The sequence below is a fragment of the Haliaeetus albicilla genome, chromosome 2, assembly GCF_947461875.1.
Source record: "Haliaeetus albicilla chromosome 2, bHalAlb1.1, whole genome shotgun sequence".
Classification (NCBI taxonomy): domain Eukaryota; kingdom Metazoa; phylum Chordata; class Aves; order Accipitriformes; family Accipitridae; genus Haliaeetus; species Haliaeetus albicilla.
In genome coordinates this window covers 53,027,271-53,050,158 of record NC_091484.1, presented here as the reverse complement: position 1 = coordinate 53,050,158, position 22,888 = coordinate 53,027,271, and the positions used below count along the sequence as shown (strand labels likewise).

General features: G+C 40.0%; 1 protein-coding gene across 7 annotated transcripts in view; it reads left to right on the top strand.

The window, feature by feature from the left end:
• Positions 1 to 22,888, top strand: part of DYNC1I1 (dynein cytoplasmic 1 intermediate chain 1) — a 199,750-nt gene extending 176,862 nt beyond the window's left edge. For all 7 annotated transcript variants that reach the window (XM_069774712.1, XM_069774727.1, XM_069774704.1 and 4 more), the window contains 2 exons: positions 3,327 to 3,452; positions 21,925 to 22,888. In XM_069774712.1, coding sequence (XP_069630813.1) covers positions 3,327 to 3,452; positions 21,925 to 22,035 — 237 coding nt within the window. In that variant the 3' untranslated portion in view covers positions 22,036 to 22,888. The remainder of the gene's footprint in view (positions 1 to 3,326; positions 3,453 to 21,924) is intronic.

The window sequence follows — 22,888 nt, the reverse complement described above, 5'->3', positions numbered from 1 at the left end:
GATCTGTGGATACCAGAAATTGTTCTTGTAATAGCAGCGGAAGTCATCACATTTTATTTTACATTTGATAAAAGAATATTAAAAAAAACTTACGCAAAAAATCCTTACTCACTCCTTCACTCTTTTGCAAACTGAATATAATTTTTATGGATCAGTATAGTGAGGTTTGCAGATAGTTTCAGCATACCACATGCCAATTTCTTACTCGTGTCTGTAACATTTCTTTTTTGATCAAGATTGGAGAAGGTCTCTAGGTTACTGGTGAGTCTTATTTATCTATGAACTGATACTAACCTGACTTACAAAATTGCTTATTTCTGTTGTGGTTACATCCCATTCAAATGTTTTTGGGGGTTTTTTTTGCGTGCCATACCTTAGCTTTGAAAGTGTGAAGATGGTGTCTATTTCTAGAAACAGATGATGTATTTGCAAGCAGGTTCTGACACTACGTAAGCAATAACACTAAAAAAATAAAAGGTATATTCTTACCATGTAGGTTTTTCTGACTCTATCTTTCTTAATCTGTTACCTGTTAAAATCTCATTTCAAAATTGTTAAAAATCTGACAAGCACCAACTTCAGAGAATTTGTGAAGTATTTCAAATGTGATTTTAAAAACATAATGCTACCATTATAAAATAAACTCTTATCTTTGAAATCTAAAATAGGCATATGTAATTTAACCTATCACTACTGAGAGAGACAAATCTATTTTAAGATGCTATGGTTTGACTGTATTTCTCTCTGTATCACTGGAGAAAAGGCTTTTTATTTAGATTTTTAAGGACTGTTTCATTATTGCTTTTTTATTTTGTTAGATAGCTTTGTGGAATAGTAACAGGATTTTACAAAACCATCGGGTTTTGAAAAAAAGCATGGGCTGTGTCTTGTGTCTGTGGCATGCGTGCTGCTTATTTTTATGTGGAACACTGAAAGAATGCTGTATTAACAAAAAAAAAAAGCTCTAGAGTTATGTATTTCAGCCTTCTGAAAGATTTGTGAAAATTCAGTGCCTTAAATATACACTGCGTATATTTGTATATGAAACAAATATCTTTGATCTACAGTTTTCTGAGAAACATAGCTGGTTAGTGGATTAGTCCTCTAAAATGTGGCATTTAGTTGTTGTTTGAAGAAACCCATTTCCAAATGTTTTGAAATTAATTTTGGCTGGAATTAAAATAGCTTTTTTTTTTTTTTTTTTAAATAAATCAGTGATCACAGGACTAAAACTTGCTTGTTTTCTACTGTGATTTTATCATGGATCAATGACCCCACGTCAGATTTAGGCCACTGACTCTCACCCACTGAGCAGTAACAGTTGGGACGAGGCGTTGGAGCGTGCCAGCTTTTTGGGTAATACTGCCTTGGACAGGACCTAGGCCTTGCACAATGGGGAGATGAGTCCAGTAGCTTATTTGCATTTGAATGACTTCTGCGGGGGGGGGGGGGGGGGGGAAGATGGTGTCTGCTTTCTGATTGCTATCCAGCATTATTTCTACATCATTCTGCAAACAAAATCCTCTTGCGTTTCACACATGGGCCTCAGGACACTACCATGAAGCCCTTTGCTGAGGTGACGCTTTAGCTGGGCAGGCTCGTTGTGTTCGAGCTGCCGCTTTGGTTTTGCGGCCTTGTGTCTGGGTCGGGGAGGAGGAGGAGGAGGAGGAGGAGTGGGGAGTCTCCAGGGGGAGAGGGGCAGGGCGAGCAGCCCTGCTTCCCAGTCCTTGTCCTGCTGCTGGCATGGCCGCGCACGTGCTGCGGCCATAACGAGAGTCTCGGGAAGTCTGCAAAGGTTCAGCTTCCTACCGTCACTCATCTTGTGTGACACAATGAAGGCGTTAGAGCTGAGGAGGAGGTTGGCATGGGAGCTATACAATGGTTGTTTTTAAATTGTTCTCCTGGATCTTTGGACCTACCTCACAACTACAATATAAAGCTACAGACAGAGAACCAAGATGGAAGTCAGCAAAATATGTTTTTGTTAATCTTGTCAGTTTGTCAGTGTTCAGACCAGGCTTTAATACCACCTTCAAGCTGCTTTCTCCCTGCTTCTGCTGCATTGTGCCAACAAGGAGGACAGAAGGAGTACCTGTCACTCCTCCAGAGATAGCCTGGGCTCTGGTTTCTGTCCAACTACCTCTTCTTGCCTGGGCTGCTCTCCAATTTCATGTCCATTTGTAGATCCCAGGACACCCCCTTGTCCCCATCTCACCATGTGACCGAGACCTGTTGTCACAGATGGATCTGGTGGAGGAGCTGCTTTTGTAGCTCTCTTATCCTGTTTGTCCTGACCTAAAAAGCTTTAAAGCTAAAAAGCCTTGTTTGGAAGACCATCACACCAAGCTCCAGGCTCCTTGCTCAGGCAGGTTCTCCTATTAAAGGCAGCTGAGTGGAGCATTAGCAGACCTGTAGGTTACTGTCATTTGTCTTATGAGGTGACCTAAATCAACTGAGTGATCTACCTATCTGGGACAAACACCCACACAGTTCCTTCCTCCTGCAGCATCTTTTGATGCCCTCATTCCAGCATAGATTGCAAATACTTCTCCTAAGATCATGTTCATTGCTTTATTCGTCCCACGCATTAACCAGAATCTTTATGTATTCTTGTGGATCACCTGTTAAGTTGGTTGACTTGGGGCAGGGAGGAGGATTGGAAATTAGACAGCATCCAGGTGTATTTAAAGCAGAAGAAGTCTCCTGGGGACGTAAAAGAGAGTTGTAGGAACATATTGTAGGAGTTCCTAAATGTCAGCTCAGCTGTTCTCACTTCTGCCGTGTCCTTGCTCTGAAGTGATTAGCTCAGGACTTTTCTGACGTAGTGCCTAAGTTTTGACCTGTGCATCTAGCTGCAGAGGTGAGTATGGATTTAAAGGATGTGTCAGCATGAATACAGGGATGTGTCTGCCAACCGTCAGGTTATCTGGGCCCGAGTCAGAGGCCAGAAGCCAGGGCAGGACTGAAGCCAAGTCCTACCCTCAGTTGGTTCTTGGTCATAAGTCAGTGACTTTTGAGAAAGAAGCAGATGTGGTTTCACATGTCTCCGAGGTTAAGGGGAAAAAACTGTTTCATTTACTGTCCTTTACTGTGGAAAAGTCTTCCCTGCTCATTCCAAGCAACCTCTTACTCTTTCCTCTTTTTAGCACATGTGATTGAAGAAACAATGAACCCTTTTTCTTCCCCCCGACGAGGGTTGTATGTTATTTCCAGCAATGCCAAGGGACTTGTGACTCACCCAGCTAAGCAGGACATGTTCAAAACTGACCCCCAGGTTCACAGGCAGTGTGATTTTATTGTCCTTTCTGTTCCTATTGTTTCGACAGGTTCCCACAGCCAGTGTCACCATAGAAGGAGCTTCTGCCCTCAACCGTGTCCGCTGGGCCCAGGCTGGGAAGGAGGTAGCAGTTGGTGATTCAGAAGGCCGCATATGGATCTATGATGTTGGAGAGGTATTATTATTGGGTTTTGTTTTTTTAAAGCTTGGCTCCTGGAGAATGCCACATCCAAGTTTGATAAAAGGTCATGTATCATAACATAAGTAAGACACCTCCAAAGAATAAGCCACTTTTCTTTCAGTGGAGTCCCTGTTGATTTTGGGTTGCCAACAGTGTGTTTGTTGTAAAGCTACCTTGCAAAAGAGTTAACTGGTTAAAGGCTCATGAGAGAAGACTTTTTCGAAAGTTTTCAGTGTTTTTAAAACTTATTTTAATGGGCCTATGGGTACAGTTGGAAAAAGTTACAAAGGAACATGAAGAGGAAAATAGAGGTTCAGAAAGAAGCTGTGTTGTTCCGAAGTTGGTCCTGAAGGGTTAACCTTTTATACTCCAGTATCTCTTATTTCATGACTGGCTTAATGCTGTAGATTTTTCTCAGCATGACATGTACAGAATACATCTGTTCTTTTAATACTGAATAATGCTGAATATGTCTGAATATGTGCAAAAGTACAAACAGGAGGAAATGAGAGGTGTCATTGTGGAGGACTGTAGATGTATGTGTGATAAAGAGTATGTAGGTGCTGAGAAATAGTAGAATGTGTATTCTGTGTCTAAGGCTGCTCTCAATTCACCCTGCTACATCTTATAAAAAACATCTAAACTGCAGCGTGTTTGGCACTGATGGAATCTACCGCTTTGTTGATGAATACGGTGTAAAGTGTTCTGTCAGCATTACAATCCCTTGGAACAGTTAAGGGTGAATCTCTGAGCAATCAGCTTTTATGTAGAGAATTTGTTTTCCATCATTATCTGTGATAGGATACTGAGATATCCATCTCTACACAGTAGGGAAACATTATAGAATACATACAGAATTATCTGTAACTCTCATAAAGTGATTTTATGGCCCATAGCAAAATTGCTTGTGCATGACTCATGTTTTTGGATTGCATTCACTTGTGCAGGAGTTGCCTTTCCTCACAAATGTTTGCTGAAACTTCTTGCCATATTGTTAGCATAATTTCTAAATTGTCTAAGGTTACTGCGCTCAGATTTCCACTATGACACTGACAGGTCAGGCTGTTTTTATTTAGTTTTCATTTTTGCATGACTTTTCCGAAAAGGTGGTTTTTCTGTCTTCCAAGTGAAACGATAGGCTATGGCAGTGTCTTTGATGACAGTGCAGTCTGATCTTGTCTGGGAGTCTAGACGGGCTGTAGAAATGTCTCTTTTTGCATATTATACACCAAATAATCATTCACAGGATTGTTTATCCCTGCAAGCTCACCCAGGAGAAAATAGATGTAGTGTTCTATGCAGAAGAAGTAATATTTAAGTTTTTGGCCTTTCCTCTTTCATAATCAGACTTCAACCTGCAAAATGAGTCATAGTGATACACTCAGATCAAAAAGAAAGACAGGCTTCTATTACTTGAAAAAGAAAAGACTGTCATTCAACAGTATTTATTTGTGTGAGTCCAGATCAGTGTTACATAAAGTGTTCTGCTTCACGGATGTTGCATGCCCTGCCTGTGCAGAGCTCCAGCATCTCCAGCTCAGCTCCATACCCACTTACGCAAACAGATGAATGTCCATCCACATGGCTGCTGACAGGTCATGGGCCATTGCCACCCCTCCTCCTCTTCCGTAATGAATGAAGGAGCTCATTAATTTGTTGCCTGGTTCATTTTGGCAGTATCAGTCTCTGCAGTAATTCCTGTACCAAATTTAGGAGAGGTGGTCTGGGCTGCAACAGCTTTAGGTACTACTAGGACTGCTGTGTTGTTAGTGGCTTTTTCTGGTTTAAAAAAGGAGGGTGCTCATATATTCTCCAGCACAACTCTTCTCACTATAAAGCCTTAAGTGAGATGCAGAAAGACTTTGCAGGTCAAGAGCCTGGCACCAAGGGTTTGTACAGTGAATAACAGCTTCTTCAGTCATTAACCCTCTGTGCCAGTCCATAAAGAGCTCTCTGATGAGTTATTCCGTGCTTAGCTGTCCTCAGGCATGACACACAGGGAATTCACAGCATGCATGTGCACTTTTGGAAGTGTCTGGCAGAAATACGGCAGCCTTTAAGGCTCTCTCTTTACTTAAGTGTGCAAACACTGGCCAGTTCCATGGCTCAGCTGGGGTCCTCTTTTGACTGTCCTTTTTGTATGGGTTTGATTCTGGGACATGATGGGGCTGGTCTGACAGTTTAAAATGGGCCGTCCTCCCACTGCCAGCCAGCCAGCCCTAGCCATATCACTCACTGCCCAGTTTTTGTGCTGGTAGCAGTACTTGTCACCACCCACATTGTGGGGAGAGAGAGAGATCAGCAGAGAAGTATTGATTTTTTTTTTGTTTGGTTGGGTTTTTTTGTTTTCTTTGGGGTATTTTTCTCCATGAACTGACTCAGTGTGAGAGTAGATGAATGAGCACGTAGCTGGGGGCAAGGGGCTGGGAGGTGGCTGTACAGCTGCTGGGAGCACCTAGCTTTCATATTTTACCCAGCAGTATTGCAAAGCCTGACACCTAAGCTGTGACAGTTGACCCTTCAGCAATAGCACTCTACCCATCTCCTACAGCATCAGCTTTTGAAAAGGCCTCATCACTGGAAGAACTCATCCCTGCCTGACTGATAACTCAGTAGCATCTACTTATTTGAAGGTGCACGTCTCTGATTTGGGAAGATGGGTGTGATTACTCGCATTAGAAAGTCAGCAGGCCACTTTACAAAGACCCTAAATACACTCACCAAAAACATTAATGCTCCAATTATACTGCACCCTTTTTAAAACCTTTCTTTTCTCATGACTGTGAGGATCACATTAGATCAGCTGTAAATTGATAAAACATTGGTTCTATCAGAAAAATTGTGATTATATTTGTATTATAATAAAGCACAGTGTCTTTGAATTTCACATTACTATATAAGCAATTTTTCTTACCTGTTTGAACAGATGGAATTGACTCCATGAATTTTGATCAGAGCAGAAAACATCAGGGTATCAAATCATTAAGGAAAAAATGAAGTGATAGGAATTTTTACTTTGGTAGATTCATCACAGTTTTAAGGAACTATTCTAGAGAACAGTAAAGTTTACTGCTGCTATTAACCCATATGGTGTAAGGAGAAAACATTATAGGGCCTAAGTGAAAATGTAAGACACGAGGACTAACCTTGCATCCTTTGTGAAGGCAAGGAGTGTGAGATCAGGGCTGTTTCACTTGTGTAAGTATTTAGGATTTGGCCCTTTTTGATATGTTATCTAGTCATATTCTTTATGACATAAGAAATGGCAGAAACATCAAGGACATGGCACGGTCCATGACCAGGGAGTTAAAAATAATGGTGACATTTTCAGTTAGGCTATATAATGTTATCTCCTTAGAGTATGTACTTTTATTTGTTTGATTTCGGCATTGTGTCTGAAAATAACTGAACACGTTTATTTTCACAGTGAGGGGTCTATTTTCTCCTCAATGCGTGTGCTTTATGCCCATTAGCATTAATAGGAGTTATACACACACTTCCAGGGGAGAGGAGACTTAAATAGTCCATATAGATGTGCTCTTGTGGATCAGTAACCACTGATTTAAAGAATGTGAATTATAAAATGAAATAAAAACCCAAACGCACACACAAAAATCTGATTGTTTCAGTGTGATGGGATCTTAAACCTATATAACTTAACCAGAGAATATAACCAGTGATTCTAAATATACTTTACTCTCTGTAAGAACTAAATATTCAAATCTCTGCTGGTCTAGTAGTTGAGATATTATTATTGTGATAGTATATATAACATATTTTAGCTTTTGTGGTCTCACGGTTTATTTACTGGGCAGCAAGTTTTCTGTATGCTACAAGTTGATTTTAACAGAACATGGACCACTAGATTTATTCACAGGTCCAGGTGACTGATAGTTAGATCTAACTGCATGTCTCTTTTGTAGTTGTATTTTCTAGAAAGCTTGCTCCCATTGTGCATGCTTCAGTGATGTTACGCAGTTGCCGCTGTCATAAATATTCTCTAACAACCACGTTTCTTGCTTACCTGGCTTATTGAGAATGCTCTTTGCACCTTTGGTTGTGAAAGAAGCAGCTTCTCATCCACCTTCCATTATTTCTTTTTTTTTTTTTTTTCCATTAATCTCTTCCAGGTCATATTCTGCTTGCACTGTGAATAAATAGATAGAAACTGTAAATCAATTATTTATTATTTGATTTTAATAAAATATAAAGTAAGTTTGCAGCACAGGATTGGAGAGTTTGAAACTGTAATCACAAGGAGCTTATTACTGTACATTATTTTGTTAAACTAGTTACAGGACAAACTGTTGCATCCGTTTGGCAGTCTTTCAGACAGTTGATTCTAGTCATGCTTTTAAAGGGTGACTAGTATGACAGGTGGAACTGGAGAAAAGTGAGAAAAGGTCTTTCCCTAGACCATCCAGGAAAGCTGGCTCTGCCAAAGAAAGCAGTTACCTGGGATTCATTACACAGTTATTACCTCTGTCTTCATTTCCTTGCAGTGAAATCAGAATCATATTGCTGTTTATGTGACTTTGGTAGGTTTCAGAGTTAATATCTCCTTAAGCCCTTTTAGGGCTGCTGCGTTAGGTTGTTTGTGTACTTCCCCATTTGCTCCATGATGGGTGTTAATCCCATATCTCATTTTCAAGTACATGACCAGTGAGGGAGGAGCTGGCAACTGCCTGAAATATGTGGATGAAGTGGTACAGTAAGGAATATCCCACTGGTGCCTATAAAATAATTTCTTTTGATTTCAGCAGCCTTTAACAGCTGCTCTGAGATTCTTAGGGTTTTAGACAGAAAGAAATGCATATTTGTGACCAACTCTCACATTTCAGCATGGCTAGAGTCACTTATTTTTCGGGGTAGAGTGGGGAAGGGTTGGTACTTTGTACTCCTACCTTGAGATCCCCGTGTTTCACTATAGATTTCATATGGAAAACATAGCTAACATCTCTTTCAGGCAGTTAAAAACTGCTGTAGCCCAGAGAGAGAAATAAGAAACTAGGTTTTGTGTCATGTAGTTATCCAGGTAGATTTTCCAGTAGGTTTACTTTTGCCATCATAAAGCTCTCGTAGAGCATATATTCAGTTAGGAAATGTTTTTGCTGCAAAACCAGAGTCGAGACTTGCCATAAAATATTTTATTTTAAAATCTGTGTTGAGTTACAAGTATTCTTGGAACACAGATAAATGGCTTACACACATATTGTAAAGGCAAATTTGAGCAATAATAAGGGGTTGTGCTTACAACCAAGTTTTATTCAAAGTATTCAAAGATCAAGTAAGATACAGTAGTTACAACAACATGCACAATCCAGGCATAAAGGATAATTAAATGGATTGTGAGGCAGTGCCTGAATTTCACCATTGATATTTTTGCTAGGGAGGTTGGAATACTGGCCTCGGAGAATTTTAAAAGCATGTTTTAACAAAGCAGAATCTCTTAAGAGTTGTTGGAAAATGTAAAGAGCTAAGGTTTTGATTTGCTTCCCCTCTGCCCCCAGTTTTATAATGTTCAGTCTTGAGAGACTTTTAAAACTGGAAGCTCTTAGAGATGACAAAAAAAAAAAAAGAGAGAGAGAATGACAGCATACTAGGAACTCCAGCTTTTTACTTGAATAATATCTGAAATATTGAACAGAAAAAGCTCTTCATCTCTCGTTGTCATTTGAATTTTGACTGATATAGCCAGTATTCACAAAGGGATTTTTGAAGTAGGTTAAATAAGAACTCCCTAATGAAAAAAATGCACTAGTTTGAAATCAGTCAATTTAATTACTGTGTTTTATGAAGGCCATTACCCATTGCTGATTACTAGGGTGATAAAATCTTTAAGCTTTGGTAGCCTCCATAGGGGGTGAGCCGATCTAAGTAGAGCAAAGTCCAGTCATTATCACCCTAAATACTTGTGTTTCTCATTACAATATTCATTACTTTAGGTTACTGTGAATGCTTTGAGGTCTTTATGTAAGCACTAGTTTATTCTCCTGTAGAAAAACAATGTTGTTACATTGATAAGTTAAAACCAAGCATTTATATACTTCTACAGTTTAAAACGAGGCTTGGCTACATCCAGACATAGAAATGCATACATTTATGCCCGTGAGTACCCCTATGCGCATGGCTGTGTGCTTGTCAGTCATGCTAGTCTGATAAGAAATGGAAAAGGGTATGAGTTACCTTGTTCTTTCAGTCGTGTTTTGGTACTTACACAAGCTGGAATGGAGGCTTGCATTACGAATAGCAATCTTTATTGGGGAAGTGCTTTTCAAGAGGGAAAACTGAGCCATGATCTAACTAATCTGACTTACCCAAGGCTGGTTGCTGAGGGTTGGAGCTATTTATCTCCAGTGCCAGTCTAGGGCCTTGCGCTTCCCTTTCCCTGCCACCTCTTGCACATCACGCGGCATCACTGCTTCTCTGCCCCTCTCAGTCACCTTCATCGTGGCCTTCTGACTTACAAAGCAGCTTCATAAAAACGATGTGATTTAAAGGATTACTTCAAAATCATTTCCCCTCTTGTTTAAAAATGTGTATTTTTTAAAAGAATGCTTGAAACTTATGAGGGAGAGATGTGGATCTGGGCTACTGGGAGAGGAGAGTAGCCTGTAGAAACAGGCTGAAGAGCTTGGTGTGACTAGCCAGGGAAGTCTGAGCCTGGTGGCAATGTAGATGATTCGTGTACTTACAGAGATAGGAATGCTTGGGGCCAGAGAGGGAGAACTTAGTGAAGCTGAGGACATACTGCCACCAGCGCATGTGGCTGCAAGCTGGTCGTGTATTCGAGTAAAAAATTAGAAGAATATTTTTAACTATCAGAAAGCTGAAGTTCCAGAGTGGGTAGGGACAGTGGGACAAACAGCGTCTTGAAGTGGAGCCTGTCAACAGGATTTTGTGATGTGGTTGTGTTTGATAAAGCAGTGGGTCGCACCTGGCGTATAGGGTCACTCTCCTCCCTATGCCGTGATGTACGCTTGCTCTTAGTAACAACAGAGTTTCTTCTGTTTCACTATATATATAAATGAACATGAAATTCCACTTTCATTTTACTGCCAGAATATTACTTGTTAAAACTAAAGGAGGAAGTACCAGATTTTTAGCAAAGATACGCTTTCTCTCATTTGTTGATTAGACAGTGGAATTAAATGGGCATTAGTGAAAACAGACAGAAAGGAGGGGTGAGGGGGCTTAAATTGTCATCCTAAAAATTCAGGTGATTCTTTATCCTTACCTTCCAGTTGCATATGATGAAATATTTCGGTAGTTCTCCAGAGATAGCTTACTAGCTCTCCAGAGAATTTCATGGGGTAAAAAGACATGAGTTTCCAATATGATACAAATATCTTTTATAAGAATTCCTGAACTCCTCATCATATGAAATAAAAAGCTTAAGAAAACTAGTCAGCCAACCAACAAAAATCTGGCTCCAGTCCTTTTTATTCATTTGCACACTGGTTTTAAAGCCAACGTATGTTTCCTTTTCCCTTGCAAAGGCCCAGATCATACCCCTGCAGAGAGGATCAGAGAGAACAAGCCACATGTGACAGGAGTTAATCATGTAGCTTAATGCACTATTAGAAGGGACTCAGATAACGAAGTGATGAGAGTGGCAGAAGAGAAGCTGTAAGAGATCATTCCCTTTCTGCACAGTAAAGCCTGCAGGAGAAGGGCGAACTGTATGTGACAATCTTCCTGCCGGTATTTGCCTGCTGAGCTGGGAAATGCTGTAAAGGGCAAGAGACAAAGGAGAAAGGCAGGCTCCAGATTGGACATACCAGACCATCCACTATATGTTTAGCGCAGTGGCACTACTGGTGGCTTCACTGCTAGCTCCTCAGTTACTGCTTCTCCTGCAAACCTTTCAAGAAGCTTAGTGGAAAAGATAATCCGGGTCCAGGCTTCCCATGGTAGTTGTAGGTGAGGCAGTGGAAGCTGAGCAAGTGCTTTAGCTGGTCTGCCCCATCCCGACCCTGCATCCTGGGACACTCGGTGGGGGACAGAGCTGAAGTCAATGCATGTTAATAGTGTCACAGAGTATGTATTTTAAACATCTAGCTAGTCTGTTGGGTGATATTTTCTCTGAAAGTTTTTACCACCTTTCTGATGTAAAAAGAAGTGTTACTGAAAAATGTTTATAGCTTTAAGTAACAGAGAGTATGGAAGGGGAAAAAGTACAAAATGCAAAATTCAGTTTAAGCTCAGTTTGTGTGCAGCAATTTGCAAATCTTTTTTTATGGTTTGCAAAATGATCTGTATTTTGAACATGAAAAAATATTTAATTTGTGACTTGGAAAGTAGTGGTTAAACCTAAAGTATCAACTGAGGATAACTCTGGGTCTTAATACATCCTATTTGGTGGCTAAAATTCCATGTTCGGTGTTTAACTTAAATGTGAAATGTATCCTCCGATGCCTAGAGTGATGGAAAAAGTCTATGTCTGAAATGGAAACAAACAAACAAAAAGCCCAACAAAACAAAACCCCTTGCTATTTCATGGGTGAGCTTTGGCAAATAATGGAACGTGTGCAAAATCTCAGGGAAGGCAGCAACTCTCCTGCAAACCAAAATCTTTGAGTGGTTCATAAGCTGCTTTTGGTGAGAGTCCATTTGCCAACTGGGAGCCAGAAAGCTGTGGCAAAAGTCCTTTACAGTTCCTGTTCTGCCAGATTTCATGGCGTGGACATGGCTGACTTGGTTTGGAAAGGAAGCAAGCTGAGCTGAAGACACCATGATTTATTTCTTCCCTGAGGCAATAGTCCTTCACTCAGCTGAACTTCAGGGAGGCACCTTTGCCAGTGCAGCTACCCCACAGGGTGAACCTCTAGTATTTCAAGTAAAAATGATGGGACAGTTCTTCCAATCAATGTAGTAGTCAATAAAAAAAAAAAGTAGATATTGGAAAGAACAATAGGTTGAAGGCTCCTTACCTTCTAATTCTGATTGATTTGGTATTTTTAGGCTTTCTAGTGCCATGATGAGAACTGATAACATAATTTGGTAGAGGAATTCTCTTGATCCCTTAGCTCCAAGCATTAAATATCCTGAAACTCATGCAAAAAATCACAGGAGTTTTCAATAACTTTGAGAAATGGCAATCAAAGCAGGACTGAGATCCCCATGGGAGACAAATGGTGGGCAGCATGCCTCACTTTTTCTTAATCAACCTGTAAATTGATGGCATTACAGAAGTGGTGGCAAGGTAGGAACTGCAAGAACCTTGATGCTTAGGGCACCACCTCTTTTGAAGCAAAATTGTTAGCTTCTCTGAAGCATGGCAGATGCTCTTTCTGCTCCCGTAGCTGATTAATTATATTAAGTCTCTCTTGTTTCCAAGAACTTAAACAGACCAATAGTCTCTGCCACTGAAAGTATCACTTGAGGAGATCCACAGGAGAGGACCCTCCACACAATGTGACTGGTGAAAGCACTCTGGTGTGCTTAAGGACAGGCTGTAAGCTTATAGCTTAATGTTTGTGTTTTAAAAATAAGAGGTGATCCAAGGAAACAAAAGTAATCTAAATTTCACTTTTCAGTCATCTCTTTCAAGATGACTGGGGATTACTTAATATTTTATCCTCTGTAGTCAATACCAAGTGCAGCATTTTGATACATTAATTGAGGGAAGCATAATCTGTTTGATAGCTTGGACATCATTCTGGTTAATTCAGGAGAACCTGAGCCAATTCTGATACTATAGGTGGAACTGTAGCGTTCTCTACAATATAAAGATACTTTCCACTTCCTTCTTTTCTTTTCCATATACCCTATCAAGTTTTAATCCTTCAGGTTGAAGTTTTCCATAATTGGTGTTTACTTCCAGCACAGGTTTTATTGTTTCTTGCTTTTTTTTTTTTGCCTTTTTTTTTTTTTTAAAGATTAAAGACAGTATCATAGTGCAGAATGAATAAATGGGTATTCAAATGCTTGAGTTCTTATGTAGGTCCTTTGTACAGTGTATCTTTGCATATTGTGTATAAATTATTAAAATAACACCATTGTTTGCTTGGTATTCAAAACATAACTTACCATCAAGTGTAACAATTCAGCAGCTACTGTTCTCCTTAGGAGAAAAAGTCAAAAGTTTGCTGAAAATGGATTCAGTTTCTGTTTGAGATTAAGCTCTTTTTTTTTTGTTGTATAAGCTAATATTTTGTCTTCTTTTTACTATGGCAGCACTAGTTAAATCAGACCCTGCTGGTGAATTGCAAAGAAATAAATCACAACAGACATTAATCTAGATGAGGGCTAAGTAATTAACTTCGTAGAAGGGTGGCGTATACTCTGTCTGTGACACTGGACTGACTGCTGTGCATAGAATAAATGCAGTATTTAGGCTGCCTATGGTATTCCACCCCTTCAATTAAGTAAACAAATATATATAGAGCTACTCTGGAGTGTATCCTTTGTGGTCTAAACACTGTATCTCATTAAAATCATCTGCATGCAGTATGTGGGGTTTGAGTTCCTGCTAGTGGTTTCATCCATTGTTAACAATGATGCTCGGCTCTCCCAAGAGTTAAATACAGTGGTACCATAGTTATGTGAAAAGGGTGCTCTTGGTTACTTTGGTGGCCATTTCGTTACATATTACCTCCCACTTTGTTTCCATCCATGTGTGTGGCAAAGGGTGTTGCCTGGAAAAATATAGGCTTTTTCAGGAAAAAAAAAATCCATATAGGTTGAGAAAAATATCAAAGGCGGTCTGTAATTGATTCTGGGGGGCAAGACCAGGGCCAGAATAGGTGCATGCTTGCCTGCTCTCTGTGTGCATATCAAGATATTTAATATTTATGTATCTGTTTTCACCTCAGTGATGGTGATAAAACATCTGTTGAACTCTGGAAGATAGGGTCAGTTGCTTAAAGTGGAACTATAATTCTTGGTTTTCATTTTTAAGTATTACGATCCTCATTCTGCAAGTGTTCTCTTTTACCCAGAAAATTAGACCGATTGTCTGTTCTACTTTTTAGAAAACATCAAGCTGAAGTAGTTATATTTTATCATCATTAAAAATATTTTTACCTACAATGTCATAACTGCATTCAGATCTTAATCCATTGCACAAAGTATTTGCAGCAGATTTCTTTTCAATACAGCACTTAATTTTAGAGGGTGATATGGACAATGTAGGTTGACAAAAATTCTGCTTAGAGAAAATAGCTAAAATGATATTCACCTGAAGCTACATTTATTTGATGATGCTATTAAATTGAAAGACACAAATAACTTAGTGTGAAGTCTGAGATTTTAATTGTTAAAGTTAGTTTACCAGACTTGGTGTTTTCCACAAACTCAAATTAATCTGAATATCTTCTAAGTTTTAATTAGCTGTCTCTTCAAAGAGTGTTTAACTTGCCCTTCTCAAAAGTTATAATAGCAACAGAGTATTTTGGAGACTAGAGGAACATTAATTTTCATATAGTTTTTATTTTCCCTGCTGGATATGAGATTTTTTTTGCAAATAAGGTTGTGTTGAAGTGGAGAGAAGTAAACAGGATTGTCTAAAATAAGATCAGCCTTTGCCTCTAAACAACAACAAACCCAAATGCAACTAATAAAAGTTGCATGTTAATCAGAAAGTTTCTGATCTCTAGGAACATGGTGACCAGCTATAGAAACCCATCAACTTAGATCAGAACAAGTTTTTCTATATACAAAAACAAGAAAGCATTGTACTTCTACGAAATGTGTTTGAATGGGTCACAGATTTTTTAACTCGGGAACCGCTGTCACCCTTAGAGTGTATCTTGGACCACCATGCAGGCTTGTCTGCAAACGTCTAATTGAAAACAGTGTGTGGCAATGCAGTTGCGCGGGCCGGCTGCAGACCACATACTTTGGCAGATCGTTCCAAGTCGTGGTGTAACGGTTCACTTTCAGATTCTCCTTTTACACCTGTGTCCACGGGACATGTCTGTTAGAAGTGATCATAGACGGTTCTGGTTGGAAAAATTTGCCTCTTCAGAACAACCCCTCAGTCAGAGACAACACTGAGGAAGTTCTTCCCACGGCTATTTTTGCTTTTGAGGTGTCTGAACTCTAGGTGAAGATGAAAAAAATGTGATTCTTAACTTGGTGATTGGGATTGCACGATACTTTCACCAGTGATCAGCGCTGCATGTTATGAACCAGTGTCTCAGTGACAGGTAGATTGACCCACGATGAAGAGTCATTAAAAAGGAGATGCAATAGGCTGAACACGGATGATTGTGCTCCCTTTGAGCCTATGGGACACTGGTTTCTCCAAAGTGGAGGCTGCCGCTGCTGAAATTGCATTTTATCTCCTTCTCAGGAGAGTCCCCAGCCTTCAGAGAGCTGTGCTGGACAGGAGCATGAAGGGATGAAGGCAGGAAGAGTTTGTCTGCTCCCATCCCAAAGATTTACAGGCTCCAGGGAAGGCGAGGAGCCAGGAATAAAGTGAAATATCCTCAATGAATAATTCATTTGCTGGAAAGTGGTTTTTCAGGGAAACTGAAGCTATACAGAGATTTGGACAAATTGAGCTGAAACTCTCAGCCATAAAAAAGACGGATAGGAGCGGAATATAGAAAAATCTTGAAATATGTTGTAATATCTTATTTCAACGTTCTGGATAGATTCCTTTAAAAAGCACATTCAAAGGTTTTTTTTGGTCTCAAAATCATTACTTTTTCTTTTTTTTTTTTTTAAATAGACCTAACTTAAAACAGCAAATGTTACTAGAAGGTGTTAAATGATCTGAAAATGAAAGGTATTTATGTTGATTTCTGTCTTCAGGCACTGGTTTTCTGTTGCTTTTCTGCTTGCTTGGGGAGCCCAGCACTAGCTGACACAAATGGCAGCATCGAGAGTTGTCTGGTCAGAGCATCTCCTTTTCCTGAGTTCTGTCTTAACAGTCTTAAGAATAGTAGTGTTCAGTGAAGTTGCTAATAGCACAGTTTCTGGGAAAATATGGGAAATACAGTTTGTAAGATCTCTGGTGTTTGGATTGGAAGCTCTACACGCACAGGAAATCTCTGCCTTGACAAGAAGATGGAGGGGGCTGTTCCTGGTGAAACTCACATCCATGCTGCTACCTGTGACTAGCTGGCTGGCGAGCCTCGGGGCGAGATGGGTCTGTTACTCTTACTAGATGCACATAAACCATCTCCTTGGTCAGTACTAGCATCGAGGGGGGCACATGTTTGTGCTTCAGGGCTGGAAAGCTAACAAGTAAGTGAAGTGCTTGGCTAGAGTGATCACCCAGGAAACACAGAGAAGCTTCAGAAGGTTCAAAAATCCAAGGGCTCTGTGGTGGCACTGTAAGATACCGTTTTGTTGTTCACTGCATAAATCACATAGTATTGTGACACATCGGCAAGGCAAAGCCAGGCGCTTGTCAGGAAGATCCTGGTGGTCATTTCCCTTGGGTCTGGTCATTTTATCCTTTACCTACAGTAGAGAATAGGCTCAAGTTGGAACAATCTTACCTTTAAACTTTACAAGCCTTGTTGCTTCAAAGTCTGAACTCTGAAAAATGAGCTGGGGGGACCTACTGTGGTTGACCTATGTGGCCTAGCTAGACAAATCCCTTCTTTCCAAATCTAGATGTTGTTTAGATCTTCTCCAGTCTTGAAAGAACAGCTCAACACATTATCACCCAAAACAGAAGAGGGTGAGAATGATACTAGAGACAAGGGGCTTCTAGCTGGCCAGGAAACAGTCACCTCTAGCAGATGGGAAGGGGAACAAGAGGATGGGGTTGATCTCAGCTCCTAATTTACAATCCTTTTGCTGTTGCATCCCATCATCTTACTTTCTAGGCCCTTTGTATTGTGTTCTGTCCAGTCAAGAGTTGCCTTCTCTTGGTATATGTACATATGGTGGACTGGGTAAACACAGGCTGGGAAAGATTCACATAGGTATAATGTTATTTCTCTATAATAAGATAAACTGGTAACTGTAACACCTCGCAGGAATAGGCAGAAATCTATTTAGTGTTACTCTCTGGAGGCCACCCCTGGGCTTGCTGAAATTACCAGTCTTTCTCTCTGGTGCTTAATATTAATTGTGGCTGCTGCATATCAGCCCTCGTGTGCAGCATACAGCCAGTCTCAATCTGGGGGCTCAACGGAGCTCACTTTGCGTGGGGGTCTGAAGACTGCAGGCTGGGAGGTGCTGCCCAGGGAGGCTTTCCTTTTCCAGCCACGTTATTTGAGGTGCACCGTTCAGCCAGGAGGAGCGTTCTGGAGAGTTATCTTTTCTAATCCAAAATCTGCTTATCTAAAAATAAAGTAATGGAGGTGGTAGAAAAATTAATTCTGAGAGTTTGCATCATGTAAATCAGTTTTTTAATATCAGCAAGAAAAACAGTTTGTGAACTAGTTTAAATGATAAAATCTTAAATGTGTCTAGTATTTAGTATGTTACATGTCTTTGTTACTTGTTATACATTATTGATCATGTAGGAAGCACAGATACTCATAGATGTTCAGTGCTTTTGGAAGAATATTTTATGAAAATGAATTGGGGGAGGAGATCTAAAAAGTTGAAAGTGACATAAAGAAAACTTTTTTTTTTTTTTTTTTTAGAAATAAGAGACCCCAATTGTCCTGAGTTAAATATCTTCACCCAATTAAAAATGGGTCACCATCCTAACATCTTGAGAAGATGTTTTCCTATACTAAATTCTCACTCCTGTAACCAGCTGAGCACATGTAACTTCACAAGCAGAAGCAGGTTTATTTGGATGTGTAAACTTGTAGTCACACTTGCAGGTCAGTAGTCTTGCAGCCTGAACTCTTTCAGTATTTTAAAAGCCAGACAAAAGACAAAAGTACCCCTCTCCAACAGCTTAACAGACAAAGTTTGGCTAAAGTCGCCACCTTGCTTTGATAATACTGGTTTTCCTCATTAGAATTACTATCATCTCACACAACCTAAATGTACCATGGTATTTAAGTTAAAGCAGTGTGAGTAATTCAGTCAATTAATTAGGTGCTGGTAGCGCTTACCTTCCGTTGTAAAGGGATCAAAGGAGAACAATTAATAGCATTTATTTTCTTGTTCTGCTCCATACCTTAGTCATTCAAATAACCTTCTGCCCCAAATGTTAATATAAGTTACTACATTAAGTTATTATGCTTTGGTGAACATTTCTACCCTGTGTTGACATCATGACTGCTGAGACTCAACACGTGCTGCTTTGTAGTAACTGGAAGTGGACAGAAAAATGGCAAAAATGCCAAATGAGTGAGGAACACCCAGCTAGCTCAAAACCTTTGCCCTTCCTCTATGAAGTATCTCCTCGTTTCTTCCACCCCTGCTCTGGTATTTACAGAAAAAAACTTGTGTGAAGAAGCTGAAAGGAAGATTCCACAGATAGACCCAGGCCTCTAACACCTGTGAGTGTCAGTGTGCCTGGCTGAAGGAACTTGACTGGAAAATGACTGTAAGGGGAGCATTAATTCAGACAAGAATTTGAATTGGAGTTTGTGGATGCTTTTGTTTTTTATTTGTGGTCTTTTTCTGTATAACTGTTGTGGTTCAGTATTAGGGCCTTCACAGAAAGAAAGGGGGGTAGAAGAGTAAAAGTAATTTTTTCCTTTGACTTCATTATTACCAAGGTTTCCTTCTGCATCCCTGAGGAATTTATATTAGAGAGGTTTATTCTACTAACAGTCTATTAGCAGGATTGGCCCCTCATTGAAAGCATGATGCAGTGCGTGAGATTAAATAAGGTAAAATTAAAATAAGACACAGTTCTAAGTAATTAGATTGTGTGTGAGCATTGAGTATTTTCATCTCTGTGCTAAAGGTGTTCACTTCAATCATTAATTGTTTTGTGAACCGAGTCATTAAAAATGGCCCAGGTCTTGCTAACACTGTCAGCTAACAGTAATGCATGTAATGCATACCTTTGTAGAAAGACTCCTCAAGTTTGAGATACCAGGTTGTTTTAATAGGCTAGACTTGATTTTATTTGTCTATGGCCACGCTGTGGAGCAAAGGAAATTAAATGATCTCAATGTCATAAATATATTTCTTTTTTTTTCTTTAGAGTGACATATTGTTTTCTTCAGCCATTTAATACAATGTAATGCTGTTTAGGACTTTAAAAGACAAGGAGAAGTGAGGCTTTATTAAATTCAGTAAGTCCTTTGCCTAGGATATTGTTCCACTTTAATGTTTTTACTACTTGAAATAAGTGAGACTCATTTCACATTTTCATTCATTCAGGAGTTTGATAAGTGATAGTGCCATACACATCACAAGAAATAAAATCTTTTAGGACACAAGCAATAGTAACAGGGAAATTGCCATACAGCTGGGTTTGGTTGCATCTATGATAGAAGGTTCTCTGCACTGTCCCTTAACGTACTATACAGTAGCTTTTATAGGCATGTGGCTGTGACCAAACCTGTGCTGTCAATACTTGTGTGTTGGTGCACTGACCTCCATTCTGGTGTTAACATTTCCTTCTGCTGAAGGTTTTTGAAAGAACAGAGCTATCTTTCAAATAAAGACCATAACAGATCCACATCTGTGCATGTAAGTGTGAGAGACAGTTGTCTCAAATGATTTACTCCTGTAACTCTGGTCTCCATTCCTGGGAAAAGTAAAGGAGAAAAATGCAAAAAGTGGAAGACAAGGAAGGAAAATGCAGAGTGTGCAGTGACATTTATTATTGAGGGCTGAACTGGCTTTCACACAGACTGCATTTCTCACTGTAGCCTTAGTAAATGCTGAACTGTACTATATTCAGTGTTTCAACAGGCAAAACCCCAAACTTGTACACCAGCCCTTCGTAATGTAACTGAGTCACTGATATATGCACTATACATGGGAAGCTTTTAAACACATGCTATGTTTTTTCCCCAAAATATTGGATGTAGAGGCAAAGCTAGATACAAAGTAGTTGAAAAACTCATCAACATGAGTGAGATACAAAGGAGATATTTAGATCCAGTATTGCAAATTCTTGGCCATACGATTGACGCTGAACTTGGAGCAGTGTACGTGGAGCTTTCACCTGTGGTTAACATTGGGCATATACACAAGCTCTTTCCCCAGCTGGGCTTGCTAGTTCATGTAATAGATCCTTTTTGTAGTCTCCAGTTAATATGTATTGCTGTTGGGATGTAAAGAGAAGAGGATAAATTGACTGCATTCCAGTACAGTGTACCATACAGCCTTGTGTGCACCTATAATCTGCTAGTGCCAAATGGACGTAGTTAGCCAGCCATCTGTGTGGCATTTTTGGTGGTGTTTTAAAAGGAGTAAGTCAGTACAGATTGAATATTGGTACCACAAACTGGATTAGCTAAGGTCATACTCATTCTTTAGTCTAAAGGCATCCATTTGCTAAGGTGGACAGCATTTTATTATATGCCCCATAGTTTCCAAGCAGTTGCCTTCTTCAGTACCAAGCACTGCATAGTATCTTGAAACAGTTATTTTTTCATATTATATTCAGGACATCATCACAGGGCTTCAAGAGGGCAGTAAAAATGTGCATGGTTCATCAGGATGCTTGTTGCTGTTTTCTGGAATTTGAGTTAATGAAAACAAAGTTTGAGAAAACTGCTTGCGGGTTCCCCCCCGCCCCCCCCAATTACCTCAATCCCAGTTTGCATTATCTTCCAGAAATTGCCGTGTTGGATCCAGCGGGAAATGACTGCAGTATTATTTTGCCATAGCACTAAAGCATTTTGTCTGGAAGTTTAGCTATTTAGATTACATGTCCCTCTTGAAGCCTAATGTTCAAGAGCTCTTCATTAGAAACATCAATAGTATTAAATGGAAACGGATCTTGCATCATGATGTAAAAAATCAGACCAGTAATGCAGTATCCAGTTGGTATAACATTTCCATGAGAATGCATTTCTTGTAATTGTGAATTCCTTAACATAGAGGAGGGTAACTAAAATAACACAATATATTTATTTTACTATTAAGAGCTTTAATGAACTTCAGGAAAATATTTTCAATACAGTGTTGTAAAAGCTCTGTTACCTTACACACATTGACCTCGGTCCTGCAAACAATTACACTTGGGCACAGCCTCGCTGACTTCAAATGGCCAGCTCACCCATGTGAAGTTAAACGTACATGTATATACTTGTAGAGATCAAGGCCTCGCCTTAGTTTGGAAAATCTGAAATATTTTAACCAAGGGGTAGATTTTGCAAAAACACTCCAGCAAGAAACTTTTCCTTAAAATCGAACAGATAAAGCTTTTTTTCTCTGCCATTGACTGTAGATGCTCCTTCTAGCTGGTACTGAATAAGAAGCTGCCAGATTTGTCCTGGGAACTCGGCAGCACGTTACGGCGTAACCAACCCACAGCGGGTTGGTGAGGCCCATGCCTCGGTCCTTCAGCATGCACAACGGCACTGCTTGCGGTAGGAGCTCTCCTGAAAGGAGGTGCCTCGATTTTGGGCCAGAGCGATAACCGGTCTCGCCACGCGGTCTCTTAATTCCCTGTCGGTTTCTCCCCCAGCTGGCTGTTCCACACAACGATGAGTGGACCCGCTTCGCTCGGACCTTGGTGGAAATCCGCGCCAACCGAGCAGACAGTGAAGAGGAAGGGGCGGTGGAGCTGTCAGCCTAGAGGAAGAGAAGGAGCAGCGCCCGCCATCGCCAGAACAGCAGCTTTCCCCCACTGAGTACGCCGGTGTTCGGTGTCAGAGTCAGTCTTGCTGTGGCTTTTGATGCCAGTGTACGTGCCAGTATTGCTCAAAGCATTCCATATTAATCACGCTGCTTTACACAAGGCTGAAAATATCCAGAGCATTTTCATACTTTATATTTCTGTCTGAAAAGTAAGAAAGAAAAGACAAATCAACCCTTTATGGGTTTAGTTGTTGCCTTTTAACTACTTAGTAGCTGTATTTAATAGCTAGGAACCCCTGGTTAAACTTGTGCTCACATTGCCCTTCTGGCATAGTCCTATTAAATCCATATGAAGCCAGATATGATTATGTGCAGATGTTGTGTGCTTCACTGTATGGGACTGGGCCAAAGACTTTAGATGTGGTGTTTCACATGGTGACTTACATTATGAATGGATGTACTATACGAAAGTTGCTGCTCCTTATTTATTGCAGTGTGCTGCATGGAACATATTTATTTGAAAGCATTAAAATAAACGATCCTAAAGCATGTGCATAATGAGAGAACTGCATTGTCTGTGTGCTGCTGTAGAGGTTACATTAAAGTCCACATAACAATTACAGTACATCAGTTGTGTTTAAGATGTAAGATCTATAAAGGTTGGCTTGAGTGGATGGAATGAGTTTCCTTTTTTTTTTTTTTAAGATGCCTATTATTTCTAGGCACTTTAACTATATTTCAAATACAGTTGGTCACTGATACTTGTCATGCAAGTTAACACTAACAGTCTGACAAAGGGTTGTGGTTCCTGAGTATGACACTAGTATTGCCAATAAAATGTATCAAGCCTG